Consider the following 21,617-nt stretch of genomic DNA (forward strand, 5'->3'; position numbering starts at 1 on the left):
TACTCCTAGGGCTGAAACAGGGTTAACCCCTTTACAGTCCATACGGATGTAGGCTTGGGTATCATCAATTCGAAGTCTGGCCGGTAGAGCAGAAAGCACTACCTCCCCAATTTTATGTAGCAAGTGTCATGACCGGGATCCGAACCCACACCCTGCTGATCAAACACCAGTGCTTGAATCCGGTGCTCTTAACCGCTCGGCCATGACACTGCCGTGGCTAGTGGTTATGATAAAGTATAAATACCTCGTCCATTCAAAGTCATCACTGCGTCGCACCTTCTTCTCAATCAAGTTATTCAAGATGTCTCTAGAATGTACCATGATGGTTATAAGAGCCTCAACACAATGTCTCTGGTATGAGCTCAGAGGTTTGGTCACCATGCCTGCTAGGGTGTTCAGACGGAGGACTAGTTTGTCTCTTGTCTCTACCAGGGAGGTTCCAGGATCGGCTGACTCAAGGCTGGCTGAGACATCACGGTTGTACATAATCTGAACCTAGAGATTAAGGGTAATACGCGAGTGATTAGTACAAATGGATTAATGGTTTAACAAATGTACAACATATCTTAAAACTATGTAAGATAATAAAAAACAGTCTCAGTAATTGTCAACAGATCTTAAGTATGGATTCTATCTGAATGCTCTCTGATGATACAGTTCATACCAGTGCAAATTCTCCCGAGTCAAGAAAATAGCATTCAAAGACCTCCAAATTACTTTTATTTAACTCGATAGCCGTAACCAAAATAAGCTATAGTCATGCAAATGCACAAATCCCTGACAAAACATGAACAGTTTTTATTTGTTTTCATTAAGACAGAATCACCTAATTTAATGACAAATCTTTACTAGTTGGTTTAATAGTACATTTCTTGAAACTTCAGTCCATACCAGAGAGGTGATGGAGGGAATTGCCTCTTTTTATCATGTTTATTATAGCTAAAGTTATATAAAAAGTTAAATTCTAGGTTAAAATGAAAGCAATTTTCCACACATCATAGCGAAACCAATGCATTTAAACACTAACAAAGAAGGTTGATAGCTTACCACAGTAAGGACCACCTGGCCTGGATGATTAAGAACCCAGTCTTGTAAGTTACGACCCCATCGATGCACACAATCTTTAAAGTTTCTACAAGGCAGGAATAATTTAAAAATAATATAAGATTCTTAAAAATTCTCTGTTTTAAACCATTGACTCCAAAATATATTAAATCACAAATTTATACTACATGAAAGCAATTAATTTTGATTTCTCAAATAGTCTTGAAAAGTAGCAATTTTTCTTTTGGGAAAAAAAGTAACCCAAGATTCAAACTGTACTTTTTTCCCCAAGAGTAATTATAAGAAGTCAATATTTGCTTTAACAATTAGCTAGGAATGTTTTTATGTAGAGTCCTTTCCTTTTAGGGAGAGCGCTTTTTGAGCTTTTTATGTCATTATGCAGGAGGGCAAGTGTAGCTGTGATTTGCAACAGGAGATATTTGACAGGAAATATTTGAAAGAAATTAAATTATTTAAATGGTTTAAGACTATTCTTAACACTTGGTGAAACAAGGCTCCATTTTACAAAGCACTAAGATTCATCTTAAGATAAGTTGTCAGTAGTTACATTCAGTTTATTCTGGATGTGAAGCCAAGAACTCAAAGTAAAGAGGGCTTAAAGGCAGTGGACACTATTGGTAATTTCTGTAAATAAATATTAGCATAAAACCTTACTTGGTAATGAGTAATGGGGAGAGGTTGATAGTATAAAACATTGTGAGAAACGGCTCCCTCTGAAGTGAATTCGATTTCGAGACCTCAAGTTTAGAATTTGAGGTCTCGAAATCAAGCATCTGAAAGCACACAGCTCCATGTGACAAGGGTGTTTTTTCTTTCATTGTTATCTCGCAACTTTGACGACCAATTGAGCTCAAATTTTCACAGGTTTGTTATTTTTTGCATATGTTGAGATACACCAAGTGAAAAGACTGGTCTTTGACAATTACCAATAGTGTCTAGTGTCTTTAATCATTGTACCAGCCAAGAAACCCACAGAGAGAAGACAAGAAAGGAAGTTTCAGTTTTAGATGTGGAAGGAAAACCCCAGAGAAAATATTCCAGGAGAAACCCCACACAGTCAGGTATAGACTGAAAACCCAATCCACATAGTGCCCCTTTGCGGGATTCAAAACAGGGTTATGGAGGTGGAAAGTGAGGAAAGAAACCAGTAGACCAACCCAACCACCCTTAGTCACCATAGTGATTCAGATAGTGACATCACATATTGCTTTAGCAATTAAGGTTGAATTGTAGTTAAGATTAATCCTACACCCGGTTCAGACAGGCGCTCCAGAGCCGCACCGAACCAAATTATTGAATTAAGTACACACAAAATTTGACTTTTGAAACAGTTAGGAGCAATTGGACGCACTAGAAGTCGAAAGATTGACTGTTTCAGATGTCGATCTTGTCATGATCCGAACCAAATGTAATGTTATGTTAAGTTTGCTTGTCTGAAACCAAAATTTATTTGGGTCGACCTAGAGTCGCTCCTAATCAATTTGGTTTGGCGCGACTCTAGGCCGGCTGTTAGCTCTTTGTGAAATGGAGCCCTAGACTGGTAACATTTTAATTCTCTTTGATATGATCATTTGTGAGCTAAACTTTAATTCGTGATCGCATTAAAATAATGACTGAGTCCAGGCGCTTGACTCAAGTCATGCTTTTTGTAATGAACTAAGATGAGTTTAACCAATTGAAGTATAAAATGCAGTTAGGTTATAACTAAAAATGACATAAATTTTGAGCAATTTGAAAAAATGTCTTGGAATGAGTTAGATTTTTCTGTGGATGGTAAAAGTTAAAACAAAATGTTGATAATGGATGCAATAATATGTTAAAGTGATAAGTTTCTTGCGATGACCGTGCATTCTTAACTAGTACCAATCTGCAAATAAAAGCATGCAGTGAAAATAAACATGCAATTCGGACAATCAGTCACTAATCTATTCTGTGGCAATGCATAACATTAGTTGTTTGAACCGTTTATAAATATTATAATTTATTAAATTGCATTAGGGAGAGTTTAACTAATTGCAAGCATTGGGTTACAGATTACAAAATATAACTCAGAAATGAAGAGAAAGAATCATTGTTTTCAACCCAGGGGTAGATTTCACAAAGAGTTATGACTAATCCTAACTTACGACTAGTCTAGGAGATATTAAAAACATATGGCTAGTCCCAAGTTAGGACGAGTAACCTAATTTAGGACGAGTAATTCGTCCAAACTCATCGAGTAACTCGTCCTAACTCGAGATAAGACTAGTCTTAGCTCTGTGTGAAATCCACCCCTGGATTAATTGGATTAAAATACTGCAAAGACCCGTTTATCTACTTGTTGCTTTCTGTTTTAAAGAGGAGGGGCAAGGGGGGGGGGATGGGGGGTTACTTGTGACCACCCTGTGTACCAAAAGGTTAGGGAAACATTCACTAGTGTCCCTCCATTACACTGAACAGACAGATGCATCAAGTATTTCTAATAATGCACATACATGTACGTGGCATTTCTCCAAAAACAAAAAATAGCAAAAATAACGGCTACATTGCTCATGCAATACTTTCTAATAATAGAAGTTAAATTTGCATCGGGGATAAAGAATATTCATTTTGGTTTTTACCCATACATCAATGTGCATTAAGCACTGTATACTCAGTACTTACCCGAGTTCTGTGAAAACAAATCACAAATGGGATTCGAACCCACGACCTTTGCAATTCTAGAGCAGTGTTATACCAACTAGACCACCGAGATTGCCCAGTGGCTAGAGGATATCCTTTCTTTCTAACTTATCAATTGTTGGCTCAAACAAGAATTATGAATATATACTTGAGAGCAAAGTGACCATCAAAATGAAAATATTGCAGATTATGATGTTTGTGATCCAGATGTGATATGCTGTTCATGAAATTAATTTAAATCATGAATGGTACAACAATTAGACCTCTTGTATAGGTCACTACCACCGAGGTCAAACAATGGAAACTGCGCGCAGCGCACAAACTCTCAGCCAATGAGACGTCTTCCTTTTACCTCTTTGAGGGCGCTGTTTGACATCGTATACAAGGAGTCTATTGTTTTGATGTCTTTAACAGATTCTTTTCTTTCATGAAACTATATTTGAATATAAAACAGTCATACAAACATACATGTATGATGTACCCCCAATTGGGGGATGATGACGTGTGTAAAATGCAGAAAAATGAACTAAACCACATGTTATAATTGTATGCAGTGAATTCAGTTAATTTATGCATTTGGGAATGAAACTTTTATTAGTAGTGTGTTCTTTAATCGAAGAACATAAGGAAAAACAGAAGAACAACTTTTAAAAAACAAAGCCCTGCCAAAACAAACAACCAAACAAACGAATAACAAATTTGCATTTGCTCTGAAAATAGCTTTGCAATAGACGATATCCTTGAATTAAGCCTTGCCCATAGAAGACCTTGAGATCTGGCTAGATGAATTTAAAAACATCTTTGACCACAACCAGATATGCCAAGCAAGCTGGTTAATTTAAAAAAATTGAAGTCCCATATTTTCTACACTCCAAAGAATTATAAACCAAATTGAGAAAAAAAAAAGTTGTTATAGATTTGAAAACAGCGCTTAAAAGTTTTGAAAAAAAACAAAAGAAAGAGAGTTTTGTAAATGCCTTTCAGTAGATTCAAAAACTTCACCAAAACAAAAAGGTTAGTGACTGTTAATGTTCCCTAAAAAATATAACAACAAATTGTTAGCTTTTAAAGTCTCCTGACAGGCCACCGAAAAGAAAGTTAAACTTCCAAACAGATTTCCATTTATCATTTAAGGAAGGAAAAACAAGACAGTTATTTTCAATAAATAGAAGGAGATATTGTAAATATTTGCCAAATCAACATGCAAGCCATGCTTTGTATGAGGTAGCACTTTCATTATTGCTTATTTAACAAATAGATGGTTGGGATTCCCTCAAATTGTGCACCAAAATAACCCATCTGACAGAGCCAAAACCGATGTTGTGTTGTACAGCTTGGAAAAGGAAGCGCCTCAAATGAGCACAATTAGTGTACTAGGAACCCTAAAAACAGTCAGACTGATATGATGCTAAAGCCTTTGAGAAAGCCTCTGCTAGGGTCGAAACGACAGGCCACTAACTTTTTTTGTTAGTATTTATACCATGATGGATGTAAAAAAGTAGTTTCATGCCATGCATGATGAAGGTTATTTAACAATTTCTCAGGACTGGAATTTCATCTTTGCAAGGGCACTTCCATTACAAAATCTTATAGGGGAAACATTTGAAGGGGCACAAAGACGTGTAATTTCAGGACTGATGTCTTGCTAAATTTTTCTACAGCTCATTAATAATTCTAATCCAAAACCTCACTTCGTCAGATGGGTTACATGGCCACCGTGTAAAAAGACCCAAACCGTGCAGTTCTTGCACATGCATTTTTTTTACACACACAAACATTACAACAAGACAACCAAGAACAACATGTTTGAAAAGACATAGAACGGTTTTAAACCACAGACTCGATTGTGCTGGTGCCGAAGCTTGGCCATGCTTCCTGCAGCCGACGATCCATCATCGAGAACTTCATACACCTGTTGTGATCACACATAAGTGAGGGGGGAAAGAGATACGTCAACAAACTGGGCCCAACTTCATGGCTCTGCTTACCACCGAATCATGCGCTTAAGACCACTAATCACCGCTTACTTTGCAAGCGCTGCATTTCTGCAATAGCTGTGTGTAAGCAGATTATACCTAGTAACTTAGAGTACGTGGAGGCAAAAATTCCCTGCAAACCAGTAAAATACCCTTGATGTACATGTAAGCGCAGATTCTTTGATAAACAGAGCAATGAAATTTGGCCCTGATGTACATGTAAGCGCAGATTCTTTGCGATAAACAGAGCCATGAAAATGGGCCCTGATCTTGCACAGGAAAGAACGGTGGTTTCAAATCTTCTTGATTATTTGAGGTAAATATCTTTGAACATTGCATGGTAAGAATACCAATCAGAAAGTGTTGCCATGTAAACATTTCTTCATGAGTCGTGGTTGCTCTACAAAATGAGTCAGTGATGTACCTTTCATTCGATAAGCTGAAAAGACCTTTCCATTATTGATAAACAAACCCAGCTGGTCTCATCACCAATGACTCTTTTGTGAGACACAGCACCCCACAACCCTAAAGAACCATTTGCAATGTGGTCACACTTGTAAATTTTCTAGCTACATGTAGTATAAGCAAAACAAGATACTTTCAATTCCAACAGAATCTTTTTAACATTACATTCATCGTATTGGGACTAGGTTATTTTACCGCTCACATACATGGCAATAATATTCCCCACAAATACAAATGAATAGGAAATATTTCTCATAGCTGGTAACCAATGCAGCAAGTAAATTCTGGCGCTATAGGCTTGAGAAGAAGATACAGATTCGTGCCAAAATTCAAACAAATATTTACACCATACTTCAACAGGCAAACATAAAATATGTTTAACAGATTACAGAGTAAACATTAACAAATAAAATTTAAAATAGCTGCCCACAAGTATATTTTTGTTATTTCTTTTTGGCATCTCTTTATAAGGTGTTTACACCAATAAAATGAATTTTACTCATAAACCTTATGAAAACTGCCTCCTATGATTTTTATGTCACATTCTATAACTTTGCAGTACTTATACTTTTTTTTTTTTAATGTGAAGTATTGTTCTCAAGGTGTCATTAGTTAAGGATAAAAGACCAACCTTTTGACGGTATCAAACATTGCTGATTCAACACTACCAAGCCACTGTTCCACTGGCCCACGTGCCCTGACATTCCTAGATAGAAGGGGAAAAAAGGCAAACAAATTGCAATTAAATAAGAGAATAAAAAAATGATGGTAATAGTTTGGGTGGCTAATAATCCTTACTCACAACTGAGAAGCTGGACTGTTAAGGAGGCAGCTAATAGTAATAACAATAATGTAAGCATTTATATAGCGCCCCACAAAGATCAGAGCGCTTTACAATTTACGTACAAACAAACAATGCAATGACAAAGATACAAAAAACAGTACAAGCTAAAACAAAATGGCCGGATAAAACAAATAAATGAGTTTTGAACCGTTCCAGTGTGTTGGCTTCCCGGATGTTATCGGGAAGGGAATTCCAGAGCCGGAGAGCAGCGGCTTGAAAGGCATGATCATGGTAGCTAAGCTACCAGAAGTAGAATTTGAGGCAGACATTCTTTACTCATTTTGCAGGCACCCTATATTTCAAGGGGAAAGTTCAAGCAGCAGATTAAACGTAAATAATGAGAACCACTGCGTATATGTCAATGTGCGGTAACACAAAAACACAATAAAGGTTTCCTTTATTCTCGCTGCAACTATTACATCTATTAATTAGATACTCCAAAAACCAACTATGTTGTTTCCCTTAAGACAGAGCAGACAATTGACAAGGAACCAATTTCAAAATTGGATTTTCTCACAAATGTGACCACGACCCATCTTCATAGAGTTGCTTTAGCAGAAAATATTGCTAAACAATTCAATTGCCTGCTTAGCAGAAACTAGCAGTTAATAATTGTACATGTGACATGTTCGTTTGGATCTAACTATTATTCTGGTAAGCATAATTTTGTTGTGCTAAGCTCCTTTTTTTTGTATCAGCAGCTCTATGAAACAGAGCCTTGTTCGTGGGTTTCCCCAAGGGGGTCAGGCTCTGATATTTCTTACTTTGGCATGAGTATGGCTTCACCCTCTGCAGACACCATGGTCCGGACCGTCGGAGGCAGCCTGGGCTCCCTGACGATGTCAAGGCTCTTGATGTTACCAAAACACTTCACAAGATGTGGCTGTAGGAATAAATAACACATTCAACTCTTACAAAATGTGGCCTAAACTGTACAGCATTCCCTTATAAGGAGTTGTTTACCCCGTTTACCCGAGGGCCTTACTATTTCATAGCTAGAGGGGTGTTGTGTTGAAAGAAATCATTGAACAATTATAATTTTTGCATTTACTTTACTTTTTGACAAAAAAATGTTGATGTTTTTTTGACTGAAAGATATTTATGAATGGGAATCAAAGTGTGTTGAATCGGTTTTCAACTAGTGGTTTAATCCCACCGAGGCCTGGTTCTTGATAATTTACTTCGACTGCGTCTTGGTAAAATTATTTCACCACACATTGATTCCCTTATTAAATGGTTGTAGTACCCGCTGCTAAAATAAAAGATTCAAACTGCCTCCAGCTACTGATCAAGCTCAGTGGTCTAGTGGTTAGACATCTGCTTCAGAATGGCAAAGGTTGTGGGTTTGAATCCCATAAGAGTATTATTCTTGATTAGGTTTTCACAAGACTCTGGGAAAGTACTGAGTATTCAGTGTTTGACACACATCGGTGTTGGGTAAAACACAAATAACAAAATGGTTTTCTTTCTTGTGTCTCTCCCAGAAGTCTAAGTTCTAGGAAGTGAAACAAGAATTATTTTCCTGAAATAAAATTTGTTTTGAAATAAAACCACTTTGAACAGTGTAAGGCTGACTTGGATGGTATAAACGGTTGGTTGAGTTTGGGGGGGGGGGGGAGAAGAGACAGACATGGTGGAAACTTACCTGCACAGCATCAGGGTTCTTGCTCTGTGCCAGAATGTCTAAAAGCTCATCGTTACTCAGGAAGTAGAAACGTGGAAACACCAGACGCTTTGTCTCAAGGTAGTCCTGAAATTCAGTTTCAGTTCAGTTAAAACATTTTTTTCAAATTCCTCAATCAATATAAATACAATGGTTACAAAGTGATAAACAAAATGCAAGAAATTGGGGGCACGACCAAGTAAGCACAGCTTGTGCTAGAGAGCGCCCATACAAAGAAAATTAACAATCAACTTCTGATGTTACACTCATAAAGCACATGGTCATTGTAAAATGCATCAATGACATTTGTGCCAAGACAAAAGCCAAAGCGGTTGTGTTCGAAAATAATGTGTTTGGCTGTGGCTAATGGTTGTAGCAGCAATAGAGTTAATTCTAAGAGACACTTGCGTATCCTTTGGAAGTTGAAGTGTTTGAAGTGAATGTATTTTGGCTTAGCATGTGGCTAATAACTGTTGCAGCAATACTTACCTCTAAACATTTGTGTATCTTTTCCAGATTGGAGTTATTTGTTTGCAGTATTTCCAGAACCCCTGGTGCTACTGCTGCTCTTAGTGCATTGGGTCTGTCCTCGGTTCTACGCATGATGTCCTTCCAAGATTTATCCACTGATGCAAACAGCTTAGCCTCGCTCGGTAACTGCCTAAAATATTCAATCAAAGAACACATTGTCATGCTATGCACTATCAAATGAATTGTATTCTTTTATCTGGTCTTTAAATTTGAGTGTTCTTTAACCCTCTTGTTAGCTATTTTGTTCACATAAACAACTGCTAGTGCAATGTTTGAACACTCAAGCGTGAAGTACAAATTCTTACACAACAGAAATCTTTCGCTCAAAGGCCATTTTTACCAACTCTTCGATCTTGTTGATTTTATAGATTTTATGTAACAGCAAAAGAAAAATACAAAATCTATTGAATCCCCCTTCATCTAAACACAAATAAAAAACATTTGAGATTGGCCAATAAATGTCCCATTTCTCAGTCTTTGTTTCCTCTGTGCTACTGTCAACTCAAAACACATTTCTGCCTGCTTGTTATGGTGATGCATACGTGTTTTGCGTTTTGGATCTTTCCACTCCAGTTTGAAGAGATCACATAGCAGCAACCTTATTTAATTTACCATCATTGGAAAGATCTCATCTTTTTCTTTCCAACCACTGTAAACTTGGGTATGGAGGAAGAATGTTGAAAGAAGAACAGCTTTTTAACAAATGGCCTATGTGCTCAGGCTAGAGTGGTTTTTGTGTGCAAGCTTGGTCGACTAAAGTCGCCAATAGTATAGAGGACTGGGTGTGAGAGCAGGCAACAAAAATCACCTATGGTAAGGAAAATGTTAAACAAGTATCTCTTTTGTTAAAAGCTTAGATTTTAGATCTTCAAGAGGTCACTGTAACAATATTTCCCTAAAATATGAAAACTGGTTTGAACGTTTATGAAAACCCTTTTGACACTAGGTACGGTTAGAACAAACCTTTGTATATCTGGAGCCAGGAAGATCTGTTCCAAGTAGAGCCAGTTACGTTGACATGCCATCCATTCATCTAAGGTGCGTGAGAAGACGTTCAGTTTACGATCCCACTCTTCAACCAAAGCCTGTCGAGGAAAGATAAACAAGTTTATAAATCTCTTCATGTACCACTTGAAACTGCTACAGATATGAAGGAAGAAATCAATAGCAGGATTATTACACAAATACTTATCAAACCCATTTTGCAAAATTAAAAAATTAAAAAGTTAAAAACAAAACATTTATTATTAAACAGGTTTTAATACATATGTACATGACCATATGCCAAACTTACTTTAATAGGTGTGACAAATCTTGAGCCTCTGATGGTTGCTATGGTAACTTGACTCTCTTCCAGCTGCTGGGTGATGTCATCAGCGCCAGCGATTATCATGAAATCTCTATTGCTATGAGCAATCAGACGGAAATCAGTTCCCTGCCAAAGGTCAATCACCTAGGGAAGAAAACAAAGTGGTAATGGCAAGATATTTTTTTCAAATGTGAAAAAATGCTGAAATAAAGCCTTCAGTTTTAGTAATAATGATAAATACTAATAACTACCTCGGATTGGTCAAAGAATGGTCAGGTGGGGGTGTATTAACACGTGATGTAAACAAGCCTATTGTTACACACAATACTCATCTCTTAAAGGGAAGGTACACGTTTGGTAATTACTCAAAACAAATATTCACTTAAAAACTTACTTTTTAACAAGCATTGGAGAGCTGTTGATGGTATAAAACATTGTGAGAAACGGCTCCCTCTGAAGTAGCATAGATTTTGAGAGAGAGGTAAATTCTCACTAAAATAATAAAAGACTTCTAGCTAGAAGTCTTTTATTCTTACCTGAAAGCACAGAAATTTGTCCAACAAGGGTGTTGTTTCTGTCATCATTTTCTCGCAACTCCGATGACCAGTTGAGCTCAAATTTTCACAGGCTTGTTATTTCATGCTTATGTTGAGATACACTAAGTGAGAAGACTGGTCTTTGACAATAACCAAAGGTGTACCTTCCCTTAAAGGTTCATGCATGACGCCATATTTCTTACCAAAAATGAGGCTATAGGAGCATGTCCACCACCACTTGCAGAGGCTGCACCTATGGCCTAGTTTTGGGATAGAGTTGTGACGAACTCATGCATAAATATTAAGAGAGCCGTTTGTGCTTGCTAACCTGGAAACTCTCAAATCAACTGTTTTCTGCGCGTTTTATTTTTTGGCAAGAACATGGTGTTGCATGCACAAGCATACCACGCAGCGGCATATGTGCAAAAAATGTATCAATTAAAGGTTGCTGGTGTGCGCAAGAAACTAACATAATGCAAAGCATAAAGCTAAACACCAACCAAAGTATTTCTATTAATGGGAGGACACAACTAGTGATTAGGAATGATGAGGCAAAGAGGTAAAGCTTGCAATGTTTCTCGACATACCTTGTTGAGCATAATCTCCAGTGTTGCTTCATTACTGGCCTGGGTTGAAATATCATTGATCTTATCCTTGTATTCAAATAACTGTCCAGACAAAAAAAACAGATACATTTAAAGCCATTATACAGTTTCGGTAAACAGTAATGTCCAAATCCCACACTTCATGTATCACAACTTCTATATAAAACAACAAACCTGTGAAAATTTAGGCTCAATCTGTCATCGGAGTCGGGAGAAAATAACGGGAAAACCCACTTTTGTTTCCGCGCGTTTTGCCGTGTCATGACAAGTGTTTAAAATAAATCTGCTAGCGAGAATTTAAATTGTTTTACTGTTTTCTCAAAAAGTAAAGCATTTCATGGACTAACATTTCAAGAGAAGTCTTTCACCATTACCTTCTGTAAACCCTGTAAATTAAATGTAAATCTGTGAACTTTTTTTTTTTCTGTACCGAAAGTGTATAATGGCTTTGAATTAGAAACAAAATAGTACAGTTTTGTATCATACAAACCTATAATGCTGCTGTTTTAACCCCAAGTTAGTGCTGAGGAATCAAATGAAAAGCTGCTAAAAGTAGGTCTAAACTTAGCATAAAACATGCACACCACTCTAACAAGTCGGAACTGTAGGACCGTTCTAGTTGGATTTCTATAAGCATTCAAGCGCATGCATATGGACCGCTGCATTCTAACTCCTAAACTTTCTATTGGAACTTTCACAATACTTCGGCACAATGATGCGGTCTAGCGGAATGTCTGGCAGTCCAATGGATTGCGGAAATTACCACGGAAACATTCTTATGTGCCAAGAAGATGAAAAAAAGACAATACGCTAAAAAATGAAACAACAAGTAAGAGAGGGATGCAAAATGAAACAGGGTAACTCAAGGTTACCCTTAGGGGTTTTGAGGTTTATGGGGTTAATGGGGTTCAGGTCTCAACCCTGGACTTGTTTAATTCTGCATTTCTCCCTGGAGGACAATAAGTCATAAGAGAAAACTATAGTTATTTGAACCACCCCAGCTCAATTATAGATTACCATGAAATGGTGTTACCGCAAACCTTACTATATAAATATTTTACTTTCTTGTTTACCTGCAAGTCCATAAACTTTCCAAGAGTGAAGTTTTTATCTCTGACGATGTGTCGACCAATGAGATCTTGAATCTCCTGCCAGTGGCGAGGCCTTAGGGCGGGGTTCCTAAGGGCGGTCATGATAGGCATTCCTTGTTTGAAGTTTAGTACTCGCTCCTTCAGACGAGGTAGGACCTCATTGGGCGGAAGACCTAACAAAAGTAGTGACAAGAAAGCGTCTGAATTAAGACATTGGTTGTTACAAAAGCTTCGTGCTGGTGAGAAGATGAACAATTAAATCATACTTCTATATTTTAAAACTGTTTGCAAAGTTACTCTGAGGTTTTTATCTTATGCTGTTATGAAGCTACCATGAGCATGACTTGTTTGCATTACCATGATTAGCAAAAATAATCACATGCCAAATTATCAGGACAGATAAAATAGAAGTCACCTGTGAAAGTTTCAAAGTCTATTTGTTTAGAAAACAGCAATCAAACTGCCATGATAATCAAACCAAGAATGTCAAAAGAATCACCAACAGGTGCATCAAGGCAATCTTTAGAAATTTAATTTTGTTGACATACATGTACTTTTATTGATTTCTTATCAATAAAAGTACATGATGCTATACTACCATTACCATCTTTACAACACAAAGCTTTATTAGGATGAATATTTTTTTAATTTTTTATCATGATAAACCCCTTGTGTCAAAAACCCACATGGCACCCTCAATAAAGTAAAATGAAGACCTATCATTAGCTGACAATTGTGCGTTGCACACCATCGTGTGTGTTTCCATTGTTTAACCTCAGTAGTGTCGGCCAATGTAAGGGGTCTACATTGTCATTCTGTTGAAGGGTTTCAACCATACCTTTTTCCAGCATGTAAACTGTCTGTGTAAACCTATTGACGTTTTTCTGGACGACATCCACATTGAGTTTATCAAACTGTGAGGCTGTCCACTCATCTACAAGACGACTCCATTCCTCGGAGCTCTCCCAGAGAAGACGTCTCAGCTGGAGGTCACGCTCAACCTCCGACAGGTCATTCAGCACTTGCTGGGCGCTGATACCGCTTTCTGCGTAGTCCGACATCAGGGCATCACTGTAGCAATGATCAAAATATAAATAAGAGTCTTTAAAGGCGCTGAACACTATTGGTAATTACTCAAAATAGTTATTAGCATTAATCCTTTCTTGATAACGAGTAATTGGGAGAGGTTGATAGTATAACAAATTGTGAGAAACGGCTCCCTCTGAAGTGACGTAGTTTTCCAGAAAGAAGTAATTTTCCAAGAATTCGCTTTCGAGATCTCAGATTTAGAATTTGACGTCTTGAAATCAAGCACCTGAAAGCACACAACTTCGTGTGGCAAGGTTGTTTTTGTCTTTCATTATTATCTCGCAACTTCGGTGACCAATTGAGCTCAATGTTGAGATACACAAAGTGAGAAGACTGGTCTTTGACAATTACCAATAGTGTCCAATGTCTTTAAAAGGAGATATATTATTTATTTTGACATGGGGTTGAACAAAGACAAAATCGCTACGGTGGAAACCAATGACCTAAGGATTAACATGCTGGAGCTCTACCAACTGAGCTACGTAACTAACCCTTTAAGTCACTTTTTTACATGGCCACCTTACACTGCATACAGTTACACATATACAGTTACGGCTTTTCTTCTCCGTTTTAAGTCAGTGTGCTGTTGTTTTTTGTAATTTTTAACAATAATGAATGTAAACACGCCAACTTAAGTCGTTTTAACTTCTGTCATGTATTTTTGTGGTGTTTTTAATAAACACCTTATTGAATTGAATGAATTGAATTTAGTGACAAGTTCAAAAGAATGAGAGAAGCCAGTTGCTCTTTGAATTGATGCATCTTTTGACAGTGCACTCTGCGTAGTTTCAAACACAGAATGGATCAACTGCAGGACTAATCAAAATATCCACTTCAAAGACTTACAATCAAACAAGGCATTCTGGGAAAGAAACAAATAGGGCGGTTAGATCGTATACCACTGGGTAAGAGGTTGTAATGTAAGCAAACCAAAACCAGAAAGGAAAATAGTCTGGTACCTTCCATAGTGCAGGACGAACCAGTACTCATTGCTAAAACTGTACTTGGGTACCTCGACAAAGAAGGTGCAAATGGTCAACATGTCTACTTACTACGAGAATCCTTTGTGTTTGGTCTGACGTGAGATAGAACTACCAAAGCGATCCTGGTAGCAAGCATAGCTACGTGCCTTGGTAGTTAGAGAACTCAGTCAATCATTAAGTAGTTTAATAATAGGTATCTAGACAAAGAAGGTGGCAGTAGCCAACGAGTTTACTTACTCTGAGAATCCTCTCTGTTTGGTCTGACGTGAGATAGAACTACCAAAGCGATCCTGGTAGCTAGCATAGCTACGTGCCTTGGTAGTTATAGTACTCAGTCCATCATGTAGTAGTTTAAGATTCTCCAGAGCAACGACGGCCAAGGTATCTGAGCTCAGGAGGATCGGCTCTTGTACGTGATTCCGAATGTCATACGCTTCAGCCTGTATTCAGGGGAAAAAGTACACTCAAGTAAGAACACTATAAAGTTGTTATAAAGAAGATGTTGTGTTTGTACAGAGTACATTCTGAAGTCCCAAATCTCATTTCTGTTTTGTGCTCTCTTGCTTTGCTGTCCTCTTATAACAACATTCATGCTATAAAGAGGTCATTTTGCCAGTCCCAGCGACCTTATTGTAACGACAGTCAACTATACAACACTCTTGCGCTCTTGAGTTATTAACACAGAGGCCATGGCTTCTGTTGCCCCCGTCTAGGCCTTGGTGCCCCTTTACCCTTTAGCCCGCGTACCGCCTGGAGGCGCCCTGCGTACTACAACGCATACCGCCCGCCCGCAGTTTGACATGGTGTAATTTGAGTTATAAACTTGCTATTATAACGCAGCAAACAGCCGTAGAAAGAGCGCAATCTCAAGATTGGACGACACTAAAGTTGAGAAAACTTGTGTGAACAACTTTCCACCTAAATTAAGTTTCACTTGATACGCAAACAATGTTTTCTAATTTTTTGTTATCTCTCTTATGTTTCCAACCTGAAAGCTTGAATTTGGTGAGTCAAACAAAACAACTGTGAAAATCATTCAAAAGATAATTTCATCCTCTACAAAATAAACACAAGAAAACAATCACATCGACAGTTATCCAACGATTTCTGGATACGGCCGGAAATCGATTGAATATCATGGCGCACTGAGGAGTGGTGACGTTATGTTTAATGTTGCGTGCGTGGGGTTAAACGTGGGGTTAAACGTTTCCTATTAGTTTTTTAAATGAAAATGCCTTTTGCAAAAAAAAATAGCCTTGCCCTCTCAAAGTCGAAAATATTTCTGGTATTTTCTAAAAAGAAGGAACACATTATGGCATGATATAAACTTACCTGTAAGGCTTGGATGTGGCTGTTGAGGTCATCACTGAATTTACTGATGTTTTCATCTTTCTTGGCTTCACAGTAGATGATCACAGTCTGTTTTCAAATAATATATAAAGAGGAATCAGATATCGTTTGTACAGCCCGAAAACAACTTAGCACGCTAAGAAGAAAAAAGATTAGAAAGGGCTAGCACACCCAAAATAAAGTCATTGAAAACTAAGGAAAAGGCAATGGTTAGCGTAGGCATATGCTAAAATATACAAAGTTGAATTGAAAATGCTTCAAAAATAAGTTTCCTTGTCATGTTCTTTGGACATCTTTCTTGAAAATAAAATTAAACAGAACTATTTTTCCTTCGAGAAAGACTCTGCTAGGGTCAAAACGTCAGGCCATTAACTATTTTTTTCATTCGTTTTCATTTTTTCATCCGTCCATTTGGTTGGTAGGTTGTTTGCAACAGCTAACTCTTATTTTCAGAACTATTTTTCACGAGTTTAAACTCATAAATTGAAAAATTCTTTTTGTTTATCAAATGATGATCTCCATGGTCTTTCAACTGAGTTCAACCTGAATTTTATGTGCAAGGCATTCATGATTTCCAGCGGGAAACGTTTAGCGGAATTGCAAAACCTCAAACACTCACCTTGAGATGTGTGAAGCTTGGCATGAGTGTTTGATACAGCGCCAGCTCCTCTGGTTGGATCGGCATGTTGAAATTCCTAGCGATGGTGAACAGTCTGGTAACCACTGTATATTCCTGGTCCAGCTTAGGCAACTCTGATGCTGTATGGGATAAGAAGGCAAGGTGCTCTACGAACTCCTCCACGGTCTGGGGCAAATGATCAAGTTTCTTGGATGCACCCTTGTAGGTAAAAACAACACATATTGTTAGTCTCAACTAATCTTGAAGTTTCACCACAGCAGTATTGATAGAATAAAACAAGGTGAAAGGTAAACATGTATCCAGTCATTAATGGAAAGCTCCATTACACATGTTAAAGTAAGAGGCTAGATTAAATTAACCTTTTCATCTGACAATGTTATATTTACAGACAACTAACACCCGTTATCCGTATGTGGTTCCATTTCAAAACAGTGGAATGAATTGGATCATGCACAAACCAGTGGGGCTACTGACTGCCCCAGGCATATCCACTGTTCATCATTTAAGTTTAATGACCGAATTTATTTAATGTAAACACACCCACCGGTGAAAAGGATGCAAAAATAAAATCTTCAATGGAGCTTTCCCATAATGAGAACACGAAACCTCAGAGTTTACAGTTTTTACAAAAAAGAGCAAGTTCAAGTGTGTAAACTCGGTCAACCCGTGGTTGACCACTGACTTGCATTGCAAAGGTGCATTGACGGACTCGTTGGAAGTCTAGACAACCATCAGTACGGTATTCAACTCTTCCATTGCCGTCTGCATTTTTGCTATAGTGTCACCGGTTCCCCTATGCGCTTTACAACTGTTAGCATGGAACAGGCTATCAGTGAAGAAACCATGGTCATGAGCCTGGTTCCAAATGGTCAACCACAGTAGTCAACCAATGGTCGACCAGCCTGGGTTGGAGTCAAAATAGTTGAACTTTAAATTAACTTGAACATGCTCTTATTTGACTTTTTTAAAGCTTCAAGATTTGTCATTAAAAATGAATCAAGAGAGAAAGGGCGAACACGTTTCCCCAATGGTAAATTAATCATGAGAAAAATACCCATCCAACCCATCTCCTATCCACAGTAGACTCTGAAACCAGCATCCTTACACATGGTTCTACCGCAAACCTCGCCTAATAGTACCCCCCAAGTTTCAAATCCTACATCCTTACCTTAATGACCTTAATCAAGTTTTCATTCCTGTCATTGGCAATAACTGGTAGTCGTGCTTGGACGGCTTCTATCACTTCGGTGGGGTACGGCAGACATGAGTCCTTGAAGCTCTCACCTAGGACTTGGATCATGCTTCGTCGACGTTCAGTTTCCATCTCATTCATGGAGCGGATCTACATACACAATTTAAAAAACCCGATAATAATACATTTGTGAGGCGCACTTTCCTGTAAACCATCCAAAGACGCTGGTCTAGAAGAAGTTGATGGGAATTGAGCAAGTATGAACAGGCATGTGTGCTTTAAGTTTCTGCTGGAAGAGAGTGATGTTGTGCCTTTGTCTGAGGGTGATACAAGCATCTGCTAAAGAATCCCTTGGCTTGGATTCCAGTTTCACATAAGGTCCATTTTGGGATCTTACCTAAAGTGGTTTTCCCCGGTGCTTCTGGCAGTGGCAGTATGCCAAAGCACATTTAAACCCTTATAAGGTGCTATGTAAATCAAGTTGGGAAGGTAGTGCATTCTGCTCTGCCAGCCAAGCTCCTAGTGGATGATACCCATGCCTACCTTCTTACAAATTGTGGGGGGTAACCCTGTTTCAGCCTCAGGAGTAGGTGATAACATGCCAGTGCTGACAGTTGATTTGGGTACTTAGTCAAAATCAGTTAAATGTACATGTAGCCCTCACCTTGAATTGTTATATGTAGGTGATTTTTCATCCAAATTAAATTAAAATTTAGGTCTTGTAGTTCAAAAAGTAACAAAACCTCAAAGGTTAAAAAAACTATTTTTAAAAAGTATCTCTTAATTCAAGCGCCTTGAGTACCTTACTGGTGGACACATGTACATGTGCTGAATAAGACTCCGGTACTGTTATTTCTATTATTAACATAATTACCATTTCAGTGTGAGTGGAGAGAACATGGTGAAACTCCTCAGACGTCCAGCTGCGTTTGCTCATAGAGTGCTCCACATTCACTTGACGTGCTGAATGCACCATCTCACAGTACGGCTCAAAATTCTGAAGAAAATGGAATTGACGAGTTCTTGAAATTAAGACATTATCCAAGTTTGAATATCTTTTTCTTATAAAGTAGAAAAAATTCTTTAAACGCCAACAGTGGGTCTCTCCCTCTATCCAGTAGAAATGTACCTTAAAGGGAAGGTACACTATTATATTGGTAAATGTAAAAGACCAGTCTTCTCACTGGCTGTATCTCAACATATGCATAAAATAACAAACCTGTGAAAATTTGAGCTCGATTGGTCATCAGAGTTGCGAGATAACTATGAAAGAAAAAACACCCTTGTCACACTAAGTTGTGTGCTTTCAGATGCTTTTTTTTTCGAGACCTCAAATTCAAAACTTGAGTTCTCGAAATCAAATTCGTGGAAAATTACTTCTTTCTCGAAAACTACTCCACTTCAGAGGGAGCCGTTTCTCACGCTGTTTTATACTACCAACCTCTCCCCATTACTCATTACCAAGTAAGGTTTTGTGCTAACAATTATTTTGAGTGATTACAAATAGTGTCCATTCCCTTTAAGAGGCTATTTTATGGTTATCATGTCCTTGGGAAGGACACCTAACCATAAATTGCTTCTCTCCTACCAGGTGAACAAATGTTGAATTTAAACATAATAGAGTAATAGGTCTATAAACTCTCTGTGCTCATTTACTGCTGGCGCTTAAAGGGAAAAGTGAATACTTTTAAGGAACTGTTTTATTACAATAGAGACTACTTGAATCATCCCCTGTCATACCTTACTATACGCAACAATGGCATCCAAATTCTCTACAACCAATCTGAGAACGTCGTGCACCATTGTCTTGTACTCTGGGTCCTCCCCGAACAGTAGCTCTAAGTCTGGCCATGGCCTCTTCTTATTCTCATTGTCATCCTCCATAGGCATGGACAGCTTGAGATCATAGCGGGGCGAAGACCAGAAGACAGAGAGGTAAGGGTCACGCTGAAGAGCTCCGACCTGACCTACAAGTTCAAAAATGGAAATAAAACCTTTAAATAAGTACTTTCAAAGTTGTGGCTGCTGAGCGTTCATCAAAAGCAATGAAGGGGATGATCTAAGCACAGTGTTCATATGTAAACAGTTTAGAATACCAAGAAAGTTTCAGGTGCTTAAGTGCAATGAAGAAGGTACACAAATGTTCGGATAGTTCTTGTCAAGTTTTTATCACTTATAATCTGTGGAGGAAAATAAATAATCATAACATTTATAACAGCACAATCTAATCACAAATGTTTCAATTTTTTTTGATACAGGTTTATATTGGTAGAATGTTTCTTGAAAAGTTTGATGAGAATTCTTATAAAACCAACTTTTCTTCTAAAACTATTAGTCCTGCTAAGATATTTCCTCAAAACTAGCCAATAATGGAAGCAATTCTTTCAAAACCAATGACTTACCACTACTTTTAATTAAAGAAAATGATGTCAACTCTGGCACTTACCGACTGTGTGTTCCAAGCCAGCTATGACACCCCTAATCTTGGACATGAACTCTCTTGGAGTTGGGGCAAGACTAACAAACACCTTGGTAGTGTCAACTTTCTCCTCAGATCTTGGCGTTCTTATAAATAAAAGGAAAAGGTGATTTTCAAATCAAAATTTTACACAAACTGAACATTGAGGATACCTGCAAAAAAATAATTTATGGCATGAAGTTTTGACCATTAGCAAAGTCTATCTCGAAGGCTAAACAAAAAGAATCTGCTAGGGTTGAAAGGTCAGACTATTTATTTAAATGTACATCATATGTCATTTTGGTTGGCAAGCAGTTTGCAACAGCTACATTTATTTTCTCATTGAGGATACAGTCAATTCAATTCAATACAAACTCACATTGGTTTCTATACATGTACTTAACAGTACAAAGCCATAACAATAATTTAACCAATAAATAAGGCTCTTTAACAAGGCAGAGAATGAATTGAAACTTGAATTTTGAAACAAGTTTATTATTTGTGTTACATTTTTTGGGGATGAAGAACAGAAACTTTAAGAATACATTATGCTTGGGTATGTGCATAATGCAGGTAATATTAAAGGCAGTGGAAACTATTGGTAATTACTCAAAATAATTATTAGCACAAAACTTTACTTGTTAACAAGTAATGGGGAGAGGTTGATATTAAAAAATGTTGTGAGAAACGGCTCCCTCTGAAGTGACGTAGTTTTCGAGAAAGAAGTAATTTTCCGCGAATTTGATTTTGAAAACTCAGATTTAGAATTTGAGGTCTCGAAATATTGCATCTGAAAGCATACAACTTTGTGCGACACGTTTTTTCTTCTTTCATTATTATCTCGCAACTTCAACGACCAATTGAGCTCAAGTTTTGTTAATTTATGCATATGTTGAGCTACACCAAGTGAGAAGACTGGTCTTTGACAATTACCAATAGTGTCCAGTGTCTTTAAGCTAGTGATTTTTGACCTATTGACCTTTGATTTACTGACCTCTGTGGGTATGCATAATTCTTCTCATCCTCATTTTTCTCAGTAATGACTTCAATCTCTTCTTCTTCTTCCTGACCCTCAGCGATGGAATCTTCCTCAGTGTCACTCTCATCTAGTCAACAAAATATTAAAGGTGTAATAATAATAAAAGTGCGTGGATTTATA

The 21,617-nt window shown here is 37.7% G+C and overlaps 1 protein-coding gene across 3 annotated transcripts in view; it reads right to left on the reverse strand.

The window, feature by feature from the left end:
* Positions 1-21,617, reverse strand: part of LOC139938174 (dynein axonemal heavy chain 6-like) — a 98,724-nt gene that overhangs the window by 58,896 nt on the left and 18,211 nt on the right. For 2 of the 3 annotated variants that reach the window (XM_071933575.1, XM_071933568.1), the window contains 20 exons: positions 21,453-21,564; positions 20,447-20,565; positions 19,741-19,967; positions 18,875-18,997; positions 17,977-18,150; positions 16,788-17,006; positions 16,151-16,237; positions 15,056-15,258; positions 13,585-13,817; positions 12,729-12,919; positions 11,638-11,718; positions 10,500-10,658; positions 10,169-10,290; positions 9,164-9,335; positions 8,657-8,761; positions 7,776-7,894; positions 6,799-6,873; positions 5,567-5,638; positions 1,048-1,132; positions 245-495 (listed from right to left, as the gene is read on the reverse strand). In XM_071933575.1, coding sequence (XP_071789676.1) covers positions 245-495; positions 1,048-1,132; positions 5,567-5,638; positions 6,799-6,873; positions 7,776-7,894; positions 8,657-8,761; positions 9,164-9,335; positions 10,169-10,290; positions 10,500-10,658; positions 11,638-11,718; positions 12,729-12,919; positions 13,585-13,817; positions 15,056-15,258; positions 16,151-16,237; positions 16,788-17,006; positions 17,977-18,150; positions 18,875-18,997; positions 19,741-19,967; positions 20,447-20,565; positions 21,453-21,564 — 2,929 coding nt within the window. The remainder of the gene's footprint in view (positions 1-244; positions 496-1,047; positions 1,133-5,566; positions 5,639-6,798; positions 6,874-7,775; positions 7,895-8,656; positions 8,762-9,163; positions 9,336-10,168; positions 10,291-10,499; positions 10,659-11,637; positions 11,719-12,728; positions 12,920-13,584; positions 13,818-15,055; positions 15,259-16,150; positions 16,238-16,787; positions 17,007-17,976; positions 18,151-18,874; positions 18,998-19,740; positions 19,968-20,446; positions 20,566-21,452; positions 21,565-21,617) is intronic. The other variant, XM_071933584.1, reaches the window with a different exon arrangement.

This window comes from Asterias amurensis, chromosome 1 (genome assembly GCF_032118995.1).
Source record: "Asterias amurensis chromosome 1, ASM3211899v1".
NCBI classification, from domain to species: Eukaryota; Metazoa; Echinodermata; class Asteroidea; order Forcipulatida; family Asteriidae; genus Asterias; species Asterias amurensis.